Source organism: Chanodichthys erythropterus, chromosome 19, assembly GCF_024489055.1.
Source record: "Chanodichthys erythropterus isolate Z2021 chromosome 19, ASM2448905v1, whole genome shotgun sequence".
Classification (NCBI taxonomy): domain Eukaryota; kingdom Metazoa; phylum Chordata; class Actinopteri; order Cypriniformes; family Xenocyprididae; genus Chanodichthys; species Chanodichthys erythropterus.
Window position 1 is genome coordinate 2,020,674 of NC_090239.1, and position 19,504 is coordinate 2,040,177.

Here is a 19,504-nt window from a genome sequence, read left to right on the forward strand (position 1 = left end):
GACTTGTGCATGCACTATATTCAAGTCTATATATGCCTTGTGTGAATAAATGTGAAAGACTTCAATGCACTGCCAGATGCTTTTTCACTAATGCAGTTCAGTAATGTGAGGGATTCGTGCAACAAGGTTTTATTTCTGTGCTGTCTTCTGATATCTTCACAGCATTTGCTCTGATTGCATCTGTGAGCTACAGTTTAGAAATTGGCAATTCAATTAAAGAAAGAATAAAACATTCATGCTTCGCTGTAAAGATTACATCATGCACTCCCCCAAAATCACACAGAAACTGCCACCTCATTACAGAGGGAATTATGATAATTATACAGTCTGGAATAATGGCACATGAATAGGAATGAAAGGGTGAAAATGACAACCCTCCATTACACGGGGAAAGAGCAGTTCTCATTTCACAATGTTAATAGCATGATTGAGCTTTTCAGTGATTTTCAATTTGCTGTAAAAGAAATTTCTTTTGGAAATCAGTTCTTATTTTGGCAACAGTGTAACACACGCGAGAACGCCTGAGTTTGTCACCATGGATACACTTATTGAGAATCAGAAGCAGATCAACAGCAGCTGCTGACCAACTCGCTCATGGGAAATAAGATAAACTCTTGAATATCTCAATTGTTTGTCTTGGACAGCGAGGAGATTAAATTGAGATGTTCGCCAAAGTCTCCAGATTCTCTAATCAAACATCGACAGTGTCTCAGATTTGCTGCAATCATACATCAGATATATTCACATGATGTCAATGCAAGACCAATATTGTTTGGACTATGATATGCATAAAGAAATAGCTCATCCAAAACTGGGACTTGACAGCACTCGCATACTGTTGCCCACTTGTTGGTTTGATTGCTTCTGTTGCTCTCATTTGTAAGCCGCTGTGGATAAAAGAGTCTGCTAAATGATTAAATGTAAGTGTAAATTGTTTCATTTACTGCCTGACTCACGGCATCACACACGAGATGTGACTCCCACAGAAAATAAATTAAACATTTATGCAAATATCTTTGTATATGCTTTATTAGCAATAAGTGAAAAATAAACATTGCATTACACTATGATGATTGCAATAATATAACTGCTAAAAGAGCAAACTAATTCAGCAACATGACATTAATATGATGTTGATGTTGTGGTGATGGCTGAAGCGGTGTTATGTGTCTTCTGGGTACAGCGTGAGAACTTCTGCCTCTCCGATCCGCTCTGGAAAGGAAAGAAAAATGCTCAGAGACGATAACAGAACATTCTGAGGAGATTTTGAGAAGATCCTGAAAATTATCTAAAAACATCCTGAAAGCATCATGAGAACATTATAAGAACATTTGAGAACATTGTAAGAACATTCTATGAACACCCTGAGATCATTATAAGAACATTCCAAGAACACTGAGAACATACTGAGAACATTTTGAGAACATCCTAAAAACATCTTGAGAACATTTTGAGAACATCCTGAGAACATTCTGAAAACATCCTGAGAACATTTTGAGAACATCCTGAGACCATTTTGAGAACATTCTGAGAACATTGAGAACATCCTGAAAACATCTTGAGAACATTTTGAGAACATACTGAGAAAATTCTGAATACACCCTGAGACCATTTTGAGAACATTCTGAGAACATTTTGAGAACACTGAGAACATACTGAGAACATTCTGAAAATATCCAGAGAGTGTGACATCAGTCATTTGAGCTTGAGCAGTCATTTGAAGAGCAGCAGTCTGGGCTGATATGTACTGCTAGCCATTTAGCTGTAATATATGTTACTATAGTAACCACAGACAGAAGCACTCAGCTTGTTTCCCACAATCTGATCTCTGTGTGTAGTGGACAGAGTTCTATTGATTCCAGCTTCAACTACTTTCAAAATATCTTATTTATCATAGTATATACAGACTCACCACTCTATTTTTAACATCAAACAAGTTCTTTCTTCAAGGTGAAATGCACTTCAAATCACATCACAGCCATCAATCATTATTTACTATCTGATATTAGACTAGAGGGCATATCTGCTTGTCATATAACATACAGACATTAACAATAAACCACAAAACATGAATTTTGATTTAATGAGACACTTTTGACACTTCTGAACACTAGGCATCATTGCTGATTTTGAAAATGGTTACAGAGGAAAAACATGTGTAAGTCTAAGAGAAAAAAATTACGAGAACATTCTGAGAACATTCAAAAAAACATCCTGAAAACATTCCGAGAATATCCCAAGAACATTCCGAGAACATCCTGAGAAGATTCCGAGAACATCCACAAAAAAAACATTGTGAAAACACCCCCCCCCCCCCCAAAAAAAAAAAACGTTCTGAGAACATCCCAAAAAACACCCTGAGAACATTCCGAGAAAATTCTGAGAACACTCAACAAAAACATTTTGAAAACATTCCTTGAACATCCTGAGAACATTCCAAAATAAATTGAGAACATTCCTAGTACATTCTGAGAACATTCCAAAAAAACATTCTGAGAACATTCCGAGAACACCCTGAGAACATTTCGAGAACATTCTAAGAACATTCCAAAAACCATTCTGAGAACATTTCGAGAACATCCTGAGAACATTATGCTATATGCGATTTCTGTGAAATTCTGCAAAAACTCCAACTGACCAAAATCTGACTACTAGTGTCGACTCATCCAGACCGCAAACCAAGGCAAAAACAGAAGGCAGACATTTTTCCAACAGAGTCTTGTACCAGCTGCACTTAGATCAACTTATCGAGGTGTGCCAGGTGTTTTTGAGCACATTTGCAATGAAACTCAGCTGGAAAGTGGCTCTCAAGAACCAGGAATGAAGAACCCTAATGTAGGCGGCAAACAGCCAGGAAGCTTACTAAATTTTGAAACTGAACCAAATTGTGTTTTAATAAAAGCTGCGAGCAATATTACTGTTCTCTGCCAAACTGCTGCTCACGTCAAGTCATGAACTCAGTGGTGTGTACCCTCTCACACTGACAACAATGGTGTATTAATAACGCTTCAGTTCACATGACACACATCAGTGGACAATACATCTGAGCACATCAACTCAGAGCAGAGAAACCTTACCTGGTTTGTTCTGTAACGCCTCTGCGAGATGAGAACTATGCAAAAGGACAGAAAATAAACATTCAGAAAGCCTCATAAGGATAGTCATATGATCACACACTGCTAAAAATAGGGTAAGACTTTAGAATATTGTTCCATCACTAATAAATAACTGCACAGAAACATCACACTACTGTAAATCAGTTGCCATTTCTGTTCGGAAAAGTTAAAACAAGTAATATCACAAGTAGAGATGCAACAATAAAACCAATTATTGGCCTATAAAATTAAATTTTCACACTTTCAGCTATCAGGCAATAGTTTAAAAACATCCGATAGTTAGGTCAGTATATCCTGTCAATAAAAAGAGGACAAGAAAATGCACTCCATTTGGGCGTTGTGTAAAGAAAATGCTAAGAAACAAGTTTGATGTTAAATAGTAATTATATGAATAAATACCATTCAGAAAGTTAAGAATAAAGATATCACTCTGAATAATCAACTATTGGTATCGGTATTCGGCAGATATCACTCTGAATAATCAACTATCGGTATTGTTATCGGTATCGGCATATATCACTCTGAATAATCAACTATCATATTGGCAGATATCACTCTGAATAATCAACTATCGGTATTGTTATCGGTATCGGCATATATCACTCTGAATAATCAACTATCGGTATCGGCGGATATCACTCTGAATAATCGGCTATTGGTATCGACAGATATCACTTTTGAATAATCAACTATCATATTGGCAGATATCACTCTGAATAATCGGCTATCGGTATTGTTATCGGTATCGGCAGATATCACTCTGAATAATCAACTATCGGCAGATATCACTTTGAATAATCAACTATCGGCAGATATCACTCTGAATAATCGGCTATTGGTATTGTCATCGGTATCGGCATATATCACTCTGAATAATCAACTATCGGTATCGGCAGATATCACTTTGAATAATCAACTATCGGTATCGGCAGATATCACTCTGAATAATCAACTATCGTATCGGCAGATATCACTCTGAATAATCAACTATCGTATCGGCAGATATCACTCTGAATAATTGGCTATTGGTATCGGCATATATCACTCTGAATAATCAACTATCGGTATCGGCATATATCACTCTGAATAATCAACTATTGGTATCGGCATATATCACTCTGAATAATCAACTATCGGTATCGGCATATATCACTCTGAATAATCAACTATCGGTATCGGCAGATATCACTCTGAATAATCAACTATTGGTATCGGCATATATCACTCTGAATAATCAACTATCGGTATCGGCAGATATCACTCTGAATAATCAACTATCGGTATCGGCAGATATCACTCTGAATAATCAACTATCGTATCGGCAGATATCACTCTGAATAATCGGCTATTGGTATCGGCATATATCACTCTGAATAATCAACTATCGGTATCGGCATATATCACTCTGAATAATCAACTATCGGTATCGGCATATATCACTCTGAATAATCAACTATCGGTATCGGCAGATATCACTCTGAATAATCAACTATCGGTATCGGCAGATATCACTCTGAATAATCAACTATCGTATCGGCAGATATCACTCTGAATAATCGGCTATTGGTATCGGCATATATCACTCTGAATAATCAACTATCGGTATCGGCATATATCACTCTGAATAATCAACTATCGGTATCGGCAGATATCACTCTGAATAATCAACTATCGGTATCGGCATATATCACTCTGAATAATCAACTTTCGTATCGGCAGATATCACTCTGAATAATCAACTATCATATCGGCAGATATCACTCTGAATAATCAGCTATTGGTATCGGTATTCGGCAGATATCACTCTGAATAATCGATTATTGGTATTGGCAGATATCACTCTGAATAATCGGCTATCGGTATTGTTATCGGTATCGGCACATATCACTCTGAATAATCGACTATTGGTATTGGCAGATATCACTCTGAATAATCGGCTATTGGTATTGTTATCGGTATCGGCAGATATCAATCTGAATAATCAACTATCGGTATCGGCAGATATCACTCTGAATAAACAACTATCGGTATCGGCAGATATCACTCTGAATAATCGGCTATTGGTATCGGTATTCAGCAAATATCACTCTGAATAATCGACTATTGGTATCGGCAGATATCACTCTGAATAATCAACTATCATATTGGCAGATATCACTCTGAATAATCGGCTATTGGTATCGGTATTCAGCAAATATCACTCTGAATAATCGACTATTGGTATCGGCATATATCACTCTGAATAATCAACTATCATATTGGCAGATATCACTCTGAATAATCAGCTATTGGTATCGGTATTCGGCAGATATCACTCTGAATAATCGATTATTGGTATTGGCAGATATCACTCTGAATAATCGGCTATCGGTATTGTTATCGGTATCGGCACATATCACTCTGAATAATCGACTATTGGTATTGGCAGATATCACTCTGAATAATCGACTATTGGTATTGGCAGATATCACTCTGAATAATCGGCTATTGGTATTGTTATCGGTATCGGCATATATCACTCTGAATAATCAACTATCGGTATCGGCAGATATCACTCTGAATAATCAACTATCGGTATCGGCAGATATCACTCTGAATAATCGGCTATTGGTATCGGTATTCGGCAGATATCACTCTGAATAATCAACTATCATATTGGCATATATCACTCTGAATAATCAACTATTGGTATCGGCATATATCACTCTGAATAATCAACTATCGGTATCGGCAGATATAACTCTGAATAATTGGCTATTGGTATCGGCAGATATCACTCTGAATAATCAACTATCATATTGGCAAATATCACTCTGAATAATCGACTATCGGTATCGGCAGATATCACTCTGAATAATCAACTATCATATTGGCAAATATCACTCTGAATAATCGACTATTGCTATTGGCAGATATCACTCTGAATAATCGGCTATTGGTATCGGTATTCGGCAGATATCACTCTGAATAATCGACTATCGGTATCTGCAGATATCACTCTGAATAATCGACTATCGGTATCTGCAGATATCACTCTGAATAATCGGCTATTGGTATCGGTATTCGGCAGATATCACTGTGAATTATCGGCTATTGGTATCGGTATTCGGCAGATATCACTCTGAATAATCGACTATCGGTATCTGCAGATATCACTCTGAATAATCGGCTATTGGTATCGGTATTCGGCAGATATCACTCTGAATAATCGACTATCGGTATCTGCAGATATCACTCTGAATAATCAACTATCGGTATCGGCAGATATCACTCTGAATAATCGGCTATTGGTATCGGTATTCAGCAAATATCACTCTGAATAATCGACTATCGGTATCTGCAGATATCACTCTGAATAATCGACTATTGGTATCGGTATTCGGCAGATATCACTGTGAATTATCGGCTATTGGTATCGGTATTCGGCAGATATCACTCTGAATAATCGACTATCGGTATCTGCAGATATCACTCTGAATAATCGGCTATTGGTATCGGTATTCAGCAAATATCACTCTGAATAATCGACTATTGGTATCGGCAGATATCACTCTGAATAATCGGCTATTGGTATCGGCATATATCACTCTGAATAATCAACTATCGGTATCTGCAGATATCACTCTGAATAATCGGCTATTGTATTGTTATCGGCAGATATCACTCTGAATAATCCGCTATCGGTATCGGCAGATATCACCCTGAATAATTAACTATTGTATCCTTATCGGTAGATTTCACTCTGAATAATTGACTATCGGTATCGTTATCGGCAGATATCACTTTGAAAAATCAGCTTTCAGTATCGGTGGAGAAATGTAGTATCTGTGCATCTCTAATTACAAGCTTACCTTTGTGAATCGGGCTAAGGTAAGGAGATAGTTTTGAAAACTGGCTGGTTAAAATAATTTTGGGGTAATTTTTAACCAAAAACAAGTGACAGACAGCAGCTTTAAGAAAGTTTAGATATTTGTACTGGAAAACAGGTTGAATTTTATTTCACAGTACATGTACTTACAGTGTACTTACCTAAGAAAATACTGGCAACTACAGGGGTAAGGTTTAGGGGTAGGTTCAGAGCTACTACCTAGTTATTACCCAGTTATTATAATTACTGCATAAGTACATTGTACTTTGTAATTACACTTTATTTTACAGTCCTGATTTGCATTAACATACTGTGTACTTATTGTAGTTATAAAGACACTATGTACAGTAGGTGCTAACCCTGAACTTGCCCCTAAACCCGAACTTAACTCATGTAGTTACCTTACACTACTCAGTACTTTTGTGCGCAAGTAAACTAAATAAAGTGCTACGGGAAAATCAAGACAAAAATACCAAGTAAGAAAAACATGTTTTGCAGTGAAGAATGTTAATTTTGCATTACTCATGCGTTCCTAGTAATTCACTATGATGGAACAGTGTTACTAAAAATAGTAAGACACCATCACTAAACCCTGCAAGAAACAGTCACCTGGTCTTTCTCTGGCTGATGGACGAGTTGAGGAACATGTGATCTGGCAGAGCTTCAGACGTCAAGGGCAGCAGTGGGGATCCAGACGTCTGCTGGGTCAGAGAGCTTGTGTCGGCCATGGCTTGCTGGAGTAACCCCTGAACCAGCTCTTTCTCTGCCACCACAAACACATCTAATGAGCCTTCATTAGCACACGAATCTACAAGCGGCCCGTGTCCAAATATAAACTCACAGATGTTTTCATAATGGAAACTAATATGTGCTGACCGGTTATGTTCGTGGTGATGATTTTGAAGGAAGTACATCATTACATTTAACTCTCTCATTAAAAATTAAATGCACACACAAAAATGTCCTAACTAACACTTTTTAGTTGACTTTACTTCATGTATAACAATTTGTTGAACTTAACTTTTAAAATGTAGTAATCCACTATTTGCACACTATGCCTTTGTTACTCTAAAGCCAGAAAAGCTCGAGCTCTTAAAGCAGGACGGATTCTGATTGGCTGTCAGTGTTTTTATTGTTCATCAGATTGAAAAAATAGTTCTGAAAGTGATTTGTTATAATATTGATGTGGATTCTGCTGTTCTTTTATCCGCCTTTTTTATAAGGCCCATGACGTTCTGTGTGAATTATGGGAGTAACTTCTGTTAAGCTGTAAACAATCAGCGAAATGTAAACACAATAATAAGCATTTTCAAAAATTAGCCACAATGATATGACATTTATTCTACTCACTTTTCAAGTAACAAACATTAAAAGGACTTTTAAAACTGTAAAAGCATTAACGGGTCATTGACGAATGAGGTTTTTAAAAAGTGTAAAAAAAACAACTAATTGAGATACAATTAATTTTGAAGTTTCATTAACAATGAGATTATGTGGTTTTTATAATCAGTTAACACTGCTTTTGTCATTTTTTACAAGAAGGACAAAATTTGTCACCAAAAAAAGTCATTCGGTTTAACCAGAATTTCGGTTTTACCGAATGACACTTTTGGTTATACAGAATGACGATATTTTCAAACAATGCTAACAGGCTGATATCTAGCAAAGGACAATCAAACATTTTATATTTAGTACAAGTTTTTAAAATATTACAACATTTTCCATGTTTTATAGCGGTTGCACCGAATGACCTGATGTTTCGGGACATGCATATGGATCAAGTGAAAACATGAATTCAAATAGTTAAGAGAGAGTTAGTTACTTTGCTTCATGACCATGTGATCCTGTGCAGGTGTCTGAATGATGTCACATCCTGTCACATGATACTGACCACATGACTTGATGCAAAATAATCTCTTTATATTGGTTACTCCAAATGACATCAATGAAATTCATTTTTCCGGACATCCTTTCTCATAACATAATTTTAACATTTTGCACTATATATGATGTTATAAAATCATGCTACAATAAAAAATATATACATTTTAAGATATTTTAATCACAAATGAAATGGCTGTATTGGACAGTCAAACCGAATGACCTTTTGACACTTCAAAATCTTTAAAATACCCTTATATGTGCAAAATATAATTAAAACCTTTTGGATTCAATAAAAGAGATCTAGTTGTACTACCTTACATACATTGGATGTCATATCTTTGTTTTTTATTATTATTAAGGCCTTTGGACAAAAATTTGACCCATCACGTCATTGACCCTAATAAATGACTACAACAGACCATGCAATATTACAGACGTGTTAAATATCACTGTAAAAATATATGTCTGTATTATGTAACGTTGCCTTAATCAAAAATGTTATTTACCTGATAATTCAAAGTGATTTTCATCATTGTGACAGACGACAAATATAATATTTAGCTGCTTTAGAGACATTTTACATTTTAAAGCATCTGTGTGAATAAAACCTGGAAAGAGACGTGAGGATTTGAGGAGAAAACAAGATATTTTTAGTGCATTCTAGTGAATTATTCATGGCATATATCGCAAAGTAAATTGGGAGAGCAGACCACAAATAGTGTATGTTGTCTTTTTCAGCAAGAATACTGCGAGAATACCAGGAAATAAAATATTTCAGAGGACTGAAAAAAACTCTTACCATAGATATTCTTGTTATATAACAAGTATTTCTTTATTCTCCTGACATGTGAAAATAGTACATGACGGAAATTTTGCAGGTCATTCAGTCAAACTGAAGGATAAAGATTATTTATAGCGCAACCTTAAGATTTGTTTCAGACTTTTGAGTGGAACTCAAACCAGAAGTGCCTCCCATAATTTAAAACACAGTTGTTAGGAAAAAGCTGGATATTTAGAACTATACACCCTAAAAATTTTGAATTAAGTTGGGTTAAATACGGACAAACCCAGCGTTTGGGTTAACTCAACTAGTTTTATTTAACCCAACTATTGTTTAAAAATGCCTATATGGCTTAAAATGAACCCAAAATATGTTGGAAATTAAAAATCAGACACATAATTACTAGAGGCAACAGTAATAATCAAAAGGTGAACATTTATTAATAAGCAATTTTACACTCTAAAAAATGCTGGGTTAAAAACAACCCGAGTTGGGTTAAAAATGGACAAACCCAGCGATTGAGTTGTTTTGACCCAGCTGTTGGGTTGAATCTTAAACCCAACCTGCTGGGTAGATTTATTTAACTCAACTAATGTTTAAAAATCACTTTATTGATCACTTAAAATGAACCCAAAATAGGTTGGAAAATAACATTTATTAATATGTTTAATTAATAATAATTAAATAATAAACATGTATTAAATTGCTTTTTAATGAATGTTCATCTTTTGATTATTATTGTTGCCTCTAGTAATTATGTGTCTGATTTTTAATTTCCAACATATTTTGGGCTCATTTTAAGCCAGACATATAGTCATTTTTAAACAATAGTTGAGTTAAATAAAACTACAAACATTTAACCCAACCGCTGAGTTAAAACAACCCAATCACTGGGTTTGTCCATATTTAACCCAGCTTGGGTTGTTCTTAACCCAGCATTTTTTTGAGTGTATAGATTTTTATTATTTAATTATTATTTATTAAACTTTATAAATGTTAATTTATTAAACAAATTAATAAATGTTAAATTCCAACTTATTTTGGGATCCTTTCAAGCAAGTAATATAGTAAATGTTAAACAATAGTTGAGTTAAATAAAACTAAACTCTAAAAAATGCTGAGTTAAAAACAACCCAAGTTAGGTTGAAAATGGACAAACCCAGCAACTGTGTTGTTTTAACCCAGCGGTTGGGTTAAATGTTTGCCTAACATGCTGGGTAGTTTTATTTAAACCAACTATTGTTTAAAAATGGCTGTATTGCTTGATTAAAATGTTTAATGTTTAATAAATGAACATTTTAATTTCATTTTAGATTCATTTTAAGCTAGCCATATAGTCATTTTCAAACAATAGTTGGGTTAAATAAAACTACCCAGCATGTTAGGCAAACATTTAACCCAACCGCTGGGTTAAAACAACCCAGTCGCTGGGTTTGTCCATTTTCAACCCAACTTGGGTTGTTTTTAACCCAGCATTTTTTAGAGTGTAGAAATTACAGTATGTGTCTGATTTTTAATTTCCAGCATAAACTGGTCATAAAGTAATTTTTAAACAATAGTTGAGTTAAAAAAAAAAAAAAAAAACACCCAGCATGTTAGGCAAACATTTAACCCAACTGCTGGGTTTGTTCATTTTCAACCCAACTTGGGCTATTTTTAACCCAGAATCATTTTTAAAGTGTATCTTTACTGTTATCGTTCTAGTTCTCATCATTGTTGTGAACTGGCCCTAAAGGTCTTTAAATGATCTTCAAAGCAGTTAATTATTTGGTTAATCGATCTAATGAAAGGGCAAGTGTTCACCTTTGTCACTCGCCAGCAAAAGCCACTGCTGAACCATGGAGAGAGAATCGGTCTGCAGGATCTGACACAAGAGCTCCAGCACCTGAGAGAGAAGACTGATGTCAGCAGCTCATTCCCACAGGGCAGGATAAAACCAGCTAACCAAATATTCAAATTATGAAATAGTAATTAAATATTTGATTTGCTTATTAAATTTCTTTGGCATGCAGTCCGTGTCCTGTTTTCATATTCGCCGTATCTTAAATTGAAAATGAGCAAACAAGAAGAGCTTCAGGAGCTGCGCTCAGAATGGATTATTATTATATTCTGCAGTGTATATAGATTGCATAGTATATTTATGTGACGATAGACATTTTAAACAGTAGTTGGCTATATGGTTATCCACATCAGGTTGCATGTTGAATTCAGCAAATGCAATTTTTATCCAGTTTTGGGTAGAAATATAAACTTTTAGTAGTAGAATCAAGTGATTCCAAGATTATTCGTCACAACCCTGCTGAAAAACCAGCCTAATCAAACTTGATCTTCCAGGCTTGTTCTTTACATGTTCAAGCAATTTTTTTTTTCAGCTGGAAAAGGAAAGGAAATAAAAATGCCAATACAGTGTACTAACTAGTTGGAGTTCACATTCACTGAACCATCAAACTGTGACATGAATGTGTTCAGATAAATGTGCTTCACCTTGAGCTCCACTCCTTCCAGCGTCTGCGTCTGCCATCGCTGCATCCCCAGGCGTTTGTGTGACGTCCGGCTGCTGCGTTTCTTCCCCCCCCAGGACGTGGCGGGGATGATCCGGCCGGACTGCGCCGAATATTGCGTCTTCCTGCGAGGAGCTTCCTCATCTCGGAGTTTCTTTGAGTTTATTCACAGACAAACACTTTAGTGTTCAGGCTTTTCCTGTGAAATCTATCTGCTTCATTCAGCATCAGGGGTTTCCAGAATCAAAAATGTGCACACAAAACTGGTACATATAATGCTAAAAAAGAAGTTTACATTTATGCATTAGGCAAAAGCAAATTGCATTGAATTGAAAGTGTTTTTATGAGTTACTGCATTCCCTGGGAATCAAACCTAGAGAGTCATTTCACAAAATCTGACTTTTATAAACCCAACTGAAACCAAATTCATAGGCAATTCATTTAAAATTAGAATTTTTTTGTACAAAAGTTAAAGGGGCTATATCCTCCTGACGACCAGAAAAAAAAGTATTTTTTCATGTCATTACATTGTTTTAGAGAGCTTAAGAAAAAAATGGAAAAATAACATTTTTCAAAAATTGTATTTTATTCATATGTTAAACTATGTCTTTTGAAGTGCACACCAGGACTTAATTTTTAAATTTAAATTTTTTCCCCCAAATTTTGTATAAAGATGATTCTTAACTATGTTATGAAATAAATAAAATAATAATTTTTATACACCATTTTGCTTTATGCAATATGTGTGTAAAATGGCCATAAACATATTTTGCCCTTATATACAATGTATCTATACACTGTTTCTAATTTGCATAATATATGAAGAAATTCGCTCAAATATAATATCCTCTACAAATTTATCTGCTTCATTCAGCATCAGGGGTTTTCAGCATCAAAAATGTGCACACAAAACTGGTACATAAAATGCTAAAAAAAGAAGTTTACATTTATGCATTGGGCAAACGCAAATTGCATTGAATTAAAAGTGTTTTTATGAGTTACTGCATTCCCTGGGAATCAAACCCATGACCTCCTAGAGAGTCATTTCAGAGAAATTCGCTCACATATAATATTATCAAATATAATTATCAAATATAATTTCAGAGAAATTCACTCAAAAATAATGTCCTCTACAGAGGACCAAACTCCATAGCTACTTGTATTGAAACGACTTCCTGGGTCGTCTATGTATGAAAGCCTGTAGACTGATTTTTATGTGAAGGACTCGGGACATTTTCAAAAGAATGCGACGGTTTTATTTCTAAGCGAATAACTTTGTTGTGAGTTTATCGCGGCCTTGAATCTGAAGAAATCAGATTTCACTGTGTGAACAGGCAGCAGTTGTCACATCTGTATTGTGTGAATTGTGCTCAAAGGTCCTGCTTTTCTGACAATGTGCCACTGCGATTGAAAAGCTGTAACAAGATGTTTGATGTGGGTGTTACATTTCTAAAGTGCAGCTTTAACGCTTTGTGTGTGGATGAATCATAAAGACGGTTGGTCTTCCCTGAACACTTCACACTTAAGATGAGAAGTTTCAGCTCTCATTCGTCACTCAGTGTTTTAGTCATTTGTGATGCCTACAGTAAAGAAAAGGTCAAGTACCTCTCTCTTGTCATCAGCGGCCGCTGAAAGACTGACTTTAGTGGCCAAATCCTTCAGTTCCTCACGCCAGCTTTCAGAAATGAGTGCTGTGGAAAGACACGGGCGATGAAGGAGAGCAAAAAGGGCAAGAAAACAAGCACTGATGATGATGCAAATAAATAAACAGAACTATTTTTCTAAAGATCCTCTAAATGTGGTCTGGTAGATGCACTGAAAAAAATGGGGTAGGATGCAAAATAATTGCAAAGAAATGCCAATTAACACTTGATGTTTAGGTTGAGTTAAACATGAAATTATGTACAAAGACTGAAAAACATACTCCAGTAATCTTGGTTGTATGCAAAATATTGAACTTATGCAATTTTGTTTTTAAAAAAGCATTAAATATAAAATAAATATAAATAAATTAGGGCTAACAAACGATTAATCGTGAAAAATACAAAATAGAAGTTTGAGTTTGCCTGGGTGTGCTGTGTGTAATATGTATATATAAATACAAATACATGTATAATTTATATTATATATAAATAAAAATATTTTGTTCATAAATAACATATTTTTCTTAAATATATGCATTAATTTGTGTGTATTTATATATACATATTAATTATACACAGTACTCACACATATATTATGCAAACTCAAACTTTTATTTTGTATGCGATTAATCACGATTAATCATTTGACAGCCCTAAAATAAATACATTTTAAATTACACCTTCAAATCTTGATAAGCAGTTTGGATATTTTGGTCTTTCCTTATTCAAGAGGCCATGAAGCGACTGACCTCATTTAAAGGCACCTTGATTTGGACGCACCAGAAATAATGCATGTTTCTCATTATCTTAATGTGATTTTTATGCTAAAATACTTTGTTTTATCACAGTTTAATATTCAAAGTAAGCATACTTAAGCCCTTTATAACGGTATTCATAATGTCCGTTGCATTGCATTATATCTTTTCATAAATAATTCTAACCAATGTTAAAATGCATCATAATATTTGCAAATTACATCCCAAATTGTCATGTGTTTTAATGCATTATACTTTCTAACAGCGTAATATAAGCATTATAATAACTGTGGTTACAATTATTCATAACATCATACAATGCAATACAATTTATTTCTTTTTTGCTCCCTGAATAAAGAAAGTCACGTGTTTGGCACAACATTAAACGATGACAGAAATGTGAGTTTTTGGATGAACTATTCCTGTAAGACACAAAAGCTTCAGCGTTCATGTTCATCTGTACCTGCTCGCGGTCCAGAGCCGACCTCAGGTGTGAGAAACGCCGCTGAACGACTCGCAGACACTTGACTTTTAATGAGTGGATGCGGATAGAGAGGGGTGAAGCCGTACCAGTCATCATTCACCATGCAAACCGGCTTGCCATTCAACCCTGCGGAAAGAAAAGAGCGTGTGCTTGAAATGTGATCAAACTTTGACTTTCATCTCTCCCCGGCCCGGATTCACACAGCGCCTGCTGTGGCTGCAGGATCGTTCACAGTATAAAAGTCAGTTTTAAACAGATGCTAAAGGAAATGATCACAGGTTCTTGCAATCGGAAGGCTGTCAGAGAAACCAGCTGTGATGATGGTGCATGGAGGTCTAAGATGCCCGTGTGTTGCATGGATTTCCACAGAGACCGATCTGGACCGAGGCTTTTTTGTGCTCATTCTATTGGCTGATGTTGCTGCGATCTTACAGTAATTGCATATCATGTTTCAGGCTAAATTAGTAACTTGTGGGCAGAATGGTGAGGGTTTTCAAATACAGACCTGCACATATTCAGTGGGAAGAACTCTGCGTGAAGTGTGTAAATCAGTCGTGTTTGATCGCAAGGAGGTAAAAGCACGTCTGTTTATGCAGGACCTCACCATTAAAGTCATTCAGCGAGCAGATTTACACGCTGCCACTCTCCTCACGTGACGGGCTACAGGGCGTCTGATAGATACGGCTGGCTTTGTTATGCTAATGAGGCATAAAACCACACAAAATACTTTGACTGTCAGGATTCTGCTGCTACAGGGGGATTTTACTCGCCACTGATTCTCGAGTGCTGTGACAGCAGGATAAAGGAGTGAGAAATAACGTTTTTGGATGAAACCTTTCAGGCATTTATCACAAAATATACCTTCACATCTTTTAGTGCTCACTCATGCATCAGCACTTTCTGACAGTAAAATAATGCACGGCTATGACAAATCTAGTATTGAACAAATCTATATGAGAAAATCTGAGGAGCTTGACAATCGTATTTTGCATATTATACATGCACTAAAACAGTAGTTGTTTTGTTTTTCTGGTGCTGCTAGACCTATGAAATGATAGAAATGATCTAAAAATCTCAGTAACACTTTACAAAAAGGTGTCATTTAACTAACAATAAACAGCATTTATGAATTTCAACATTTACTAACACATTTTTTAAAAATCAAAAGTTAACAGTAAAGAATTACATTTTTTTTATTTAATTTAACTAACATTAACAAAGATTAATAATTGCTCTAAACATATTGCTAATTGACAGTTAATGTACTGAATACTGTTAACAAATGAGACCTTATTGTTTTTTTTTTGCAAATTGTATGAGTTAAAAAAAAGTTTAATGAACTATTAAATACACTTTGTTTCAGTATGATTGCTTTAATATCACCTGATTTTGTATTCATAGTGTCATCTAGAACTGAAATTTTCAAACCAGGGGGTCTGTGAAAATGTTTAGATAAAAACAGCTTAAAATAAATGTAATACTCTCTCTCCTCCCACATAATGAGTGGACACGCCCCCTACTGCTGATTGGCTCACTCTCTCTCCTCCCACATAATGAGTGGACACGCCCCCTACTGCTGATTGGCTCACTCTCTCTCCTCCCCCATCATGAGTGGACACGCCCCCTACTGCTGATTGGCTCACTCTCTCTCCTCCCACATAATGAGTGGACACGCCCCCTACTGCTGATTGGCTCACTCTCTCTCCTCCCCCATCATGAGTGGACACGCCCCCTGCTGCTGATTGACTCACTCTTTCTCCTCCCACATAATGAGTGGACACACCCCTTACTGCTGATTAGCTCACTCTCCTCCCACATAATGAGCGGACACACCCCCTACTGGTGATTGGCTCACTCTTTCTCCTCCCCCATCATGAGTGGACACACCCCCTACTGCTGATTGACTCACTCTCTCCTCCCACATAATGAGTGGACACGCCCCCTACTGCTGATTGGCTCCCTCTCCTCCCCATCATGAGTGGACACGCCCCCTACTGCTGACTGGTTCACGCTCTCTCCTCCCCATCATGAGTGGACACGCCCCCTACTGCTGACTGGTTCACGCTCTCTCCTCCCCCATCATGAGTGGACACACCCCCTACTGCTGATTGACTCACTCTCTCCTCCCACATAATGAGTGGACACGCCCCCTACTGCTGATTGGCTCCCTCTCCTCCCCATCATGAGTGGACACGCCCCCTACTGCTGACTGGTTCACGCTCTCTCCTCCCCCATCATGATCGGACACACCCCCTACTGCTGATTGACTCACTCTCTCCTCCCACATAATGAGTGGACACGCCCCCTACTGCTGATTGGCTCCCTCTCCTCCCCATCATGAGTGGACACGCCCCCTACTGCTGACTGGTTCACGCTCTCTCCTCCCCCATCATGAGTGGACACACCCCCTACTGCTGATTGGCTCTCTCACTCTCCTCCCCCATCATGAGTGGACACACACCCTACTGCTGATTGACTCACTCTCTCCTCCCACATAATGAGTGGACACGCCCCCTACTGCTGATTGGCTCCCTCTCCTCCCCATCATGAGTGGACACGCCCCCTACTGCTGACTGGTTCACGCTCTCTCCTCCCCCATCATGAGTGGACACACCCCCTACTGCTGATTGACTCACTCTCTCCTCCCACATAATGAGTGGACACGCCCCCTACTGCTGATTGGCTCCCTCTCCTCCCCATCATGAGTGGACACGCCCCCTACGCTCTCTCCTCCCCCATCATGAGTGGACACACCCCCTACTGCTGATTGACTCACTCTCTCCTCCCACATAATGAGTGGACACGCCCCCTACTGCTGATTGGCTCCCTCTCCTCCCCATCATGAGTGGACACGCCCCCTACTGCTGACTGGTTCACGCTCTCTCCTCCCCCATCATGAGTGGACACACCCCCTACTGCTGATTGGCTCTCTCACTCTCCTCCCCCATCATGAGTGGACACACACCCTACTGCTGATTGGCTACAAGTGTCTTACAGTGCTCGGTCTGATCCACTTTCAACAGCGTTTCTCAGAAATCACACTGCGATTCAGTGCATTTTCACGTCTGAACTTAAAAAGCAGGTTGACCCGAACAGATTACAAATAAGCATGAACACATTTTTGAATGTTCCAATATAACAGTACTGACACAGGTCTGTGTGTCCGGAGCGGCTCACCTTGCAAATGCCTGACTCTGTGTGGATGAGGATTGTGTCTGGAGAAGAAGGAGTGATGGCTGAGGGTCCCGAAGCGAAGGCTGCCTCTAGTGGTGGTCCTGCTCGTGCCCGCGCTCTCAAACAGCGGCTTCTCGTGTTGCACAGACTCAGGACTCTTCCGCAGGCCTGTCCTCGGCAGACTTTCGTTCACCCGCTCATCTGATGTCTCCATAATCTCTGGAAGGAAAATTCCAAGGTCATGTTTGAATATATTCCTTTTACAGCAGCAAAAAGTTCACCAGTTAAACAAGCTTAATGCACAACAGCAGTCACTCACAGATAAAAGGGTTTCAAGAGCTTTACTCGCGTGCTTTGGCACAAAAGGAAATATCATGTACTTAGACTTCATCATTTTAGCTATTTAGACACACAAAAGACCTCTTAAAGATTTTAGAAGTCTTCATTCATGCATTTATTGATTTTTGAACACGTAATGTACCTCATGTATAAGTGCAATTCCTATAAAATACGCTGCTCACCTCAGTTCACTGTGTTCCTTCTGATGTTTGCTGTTGTTGCTTGGAGACTCTGAACAAAGGAACCCTAAAGCTCCAATAGCAGAGCTGCTCAGAGACTGATAAAACACCTCGACCTACTCATTTTCATTATTTTAAGCAACTTTGATTAGTCATGAGCTCAAGTAAATGCATTAAACTTTAATCTCTGTGAAGGATTAAAGTTTGGACACAAGGGTTATGTGAACATATGGGGATTAAATATAGATTTGAGAGATGTTTGTTCACAAAAAGAAGGATCAATCAACTGAATATAACAACTGAACAACTTCAACAATCAACTGAATATAAACTACCGTGACCATTTCTGATGTGTGCCAATTGTGGCCCCCACTTTTGTACATCAATCACGAGCACTCTACAGTAATTTTCTGCACCATATGACGTGTGTCTTACATAGGTATTATCAGGTTGAACAACAACTCTAATAGCTCAATATACAGTGCCTCTGCATGTGATAAATTGACCCATGCCGACTGAATGCACACAAATAATTGAAAATGTCAACACGTTGTTGTTTGAAGAAAACGTACATAAATTGTGTGTGTGTGTGCATATTAGTGCGTTCAAATTGATTAATCGATATTAATCGCATCTAACATAAAAGTTTATATATATATACGCACATAAACATACATATGTTTGTAAATATATACATGTATGTGTGTGTGTGTATATGGGTCACTGACAAATAAGGTTTTTAAATTGTAAAAAAAAAAAACTAATGGACATATAATTAAT

General features: G+C 37.3%; 1 protein-coding gene across 1 annotated transcript; it reads right to left on the bottom strand.

The window, feature by feature from the left end:
• Positions 1-1,162: 1,162 nt before the first annotated feature.
• Positions 1,163-18,420, bottom strand: tbata (thymus, brain and testes associated). Its single transcript, XM_067370261.1, has 8 exons — positions 18,210-18,420; positions 15,011-15,158; positions 13,756-13,846; positions 12,134-12,304; positions 11,453-11,534; positions 7,594-7,747; positions 3,078-3,112; positions 1,163-1,212 (listed from the first exon to the last, which is right to left on the bottom strand). The coding sequence occupies exons 1-8, from the start codon at positions 18,418-18,420 to the stop codon at positions 1,163-1,165; spliced, it is 942 nt and encodes a 313-aa protein (XP_067226362.1).
• Between the last annotated feature and the right edge of the window lie 1,084 nt (positions 18,421-19,504).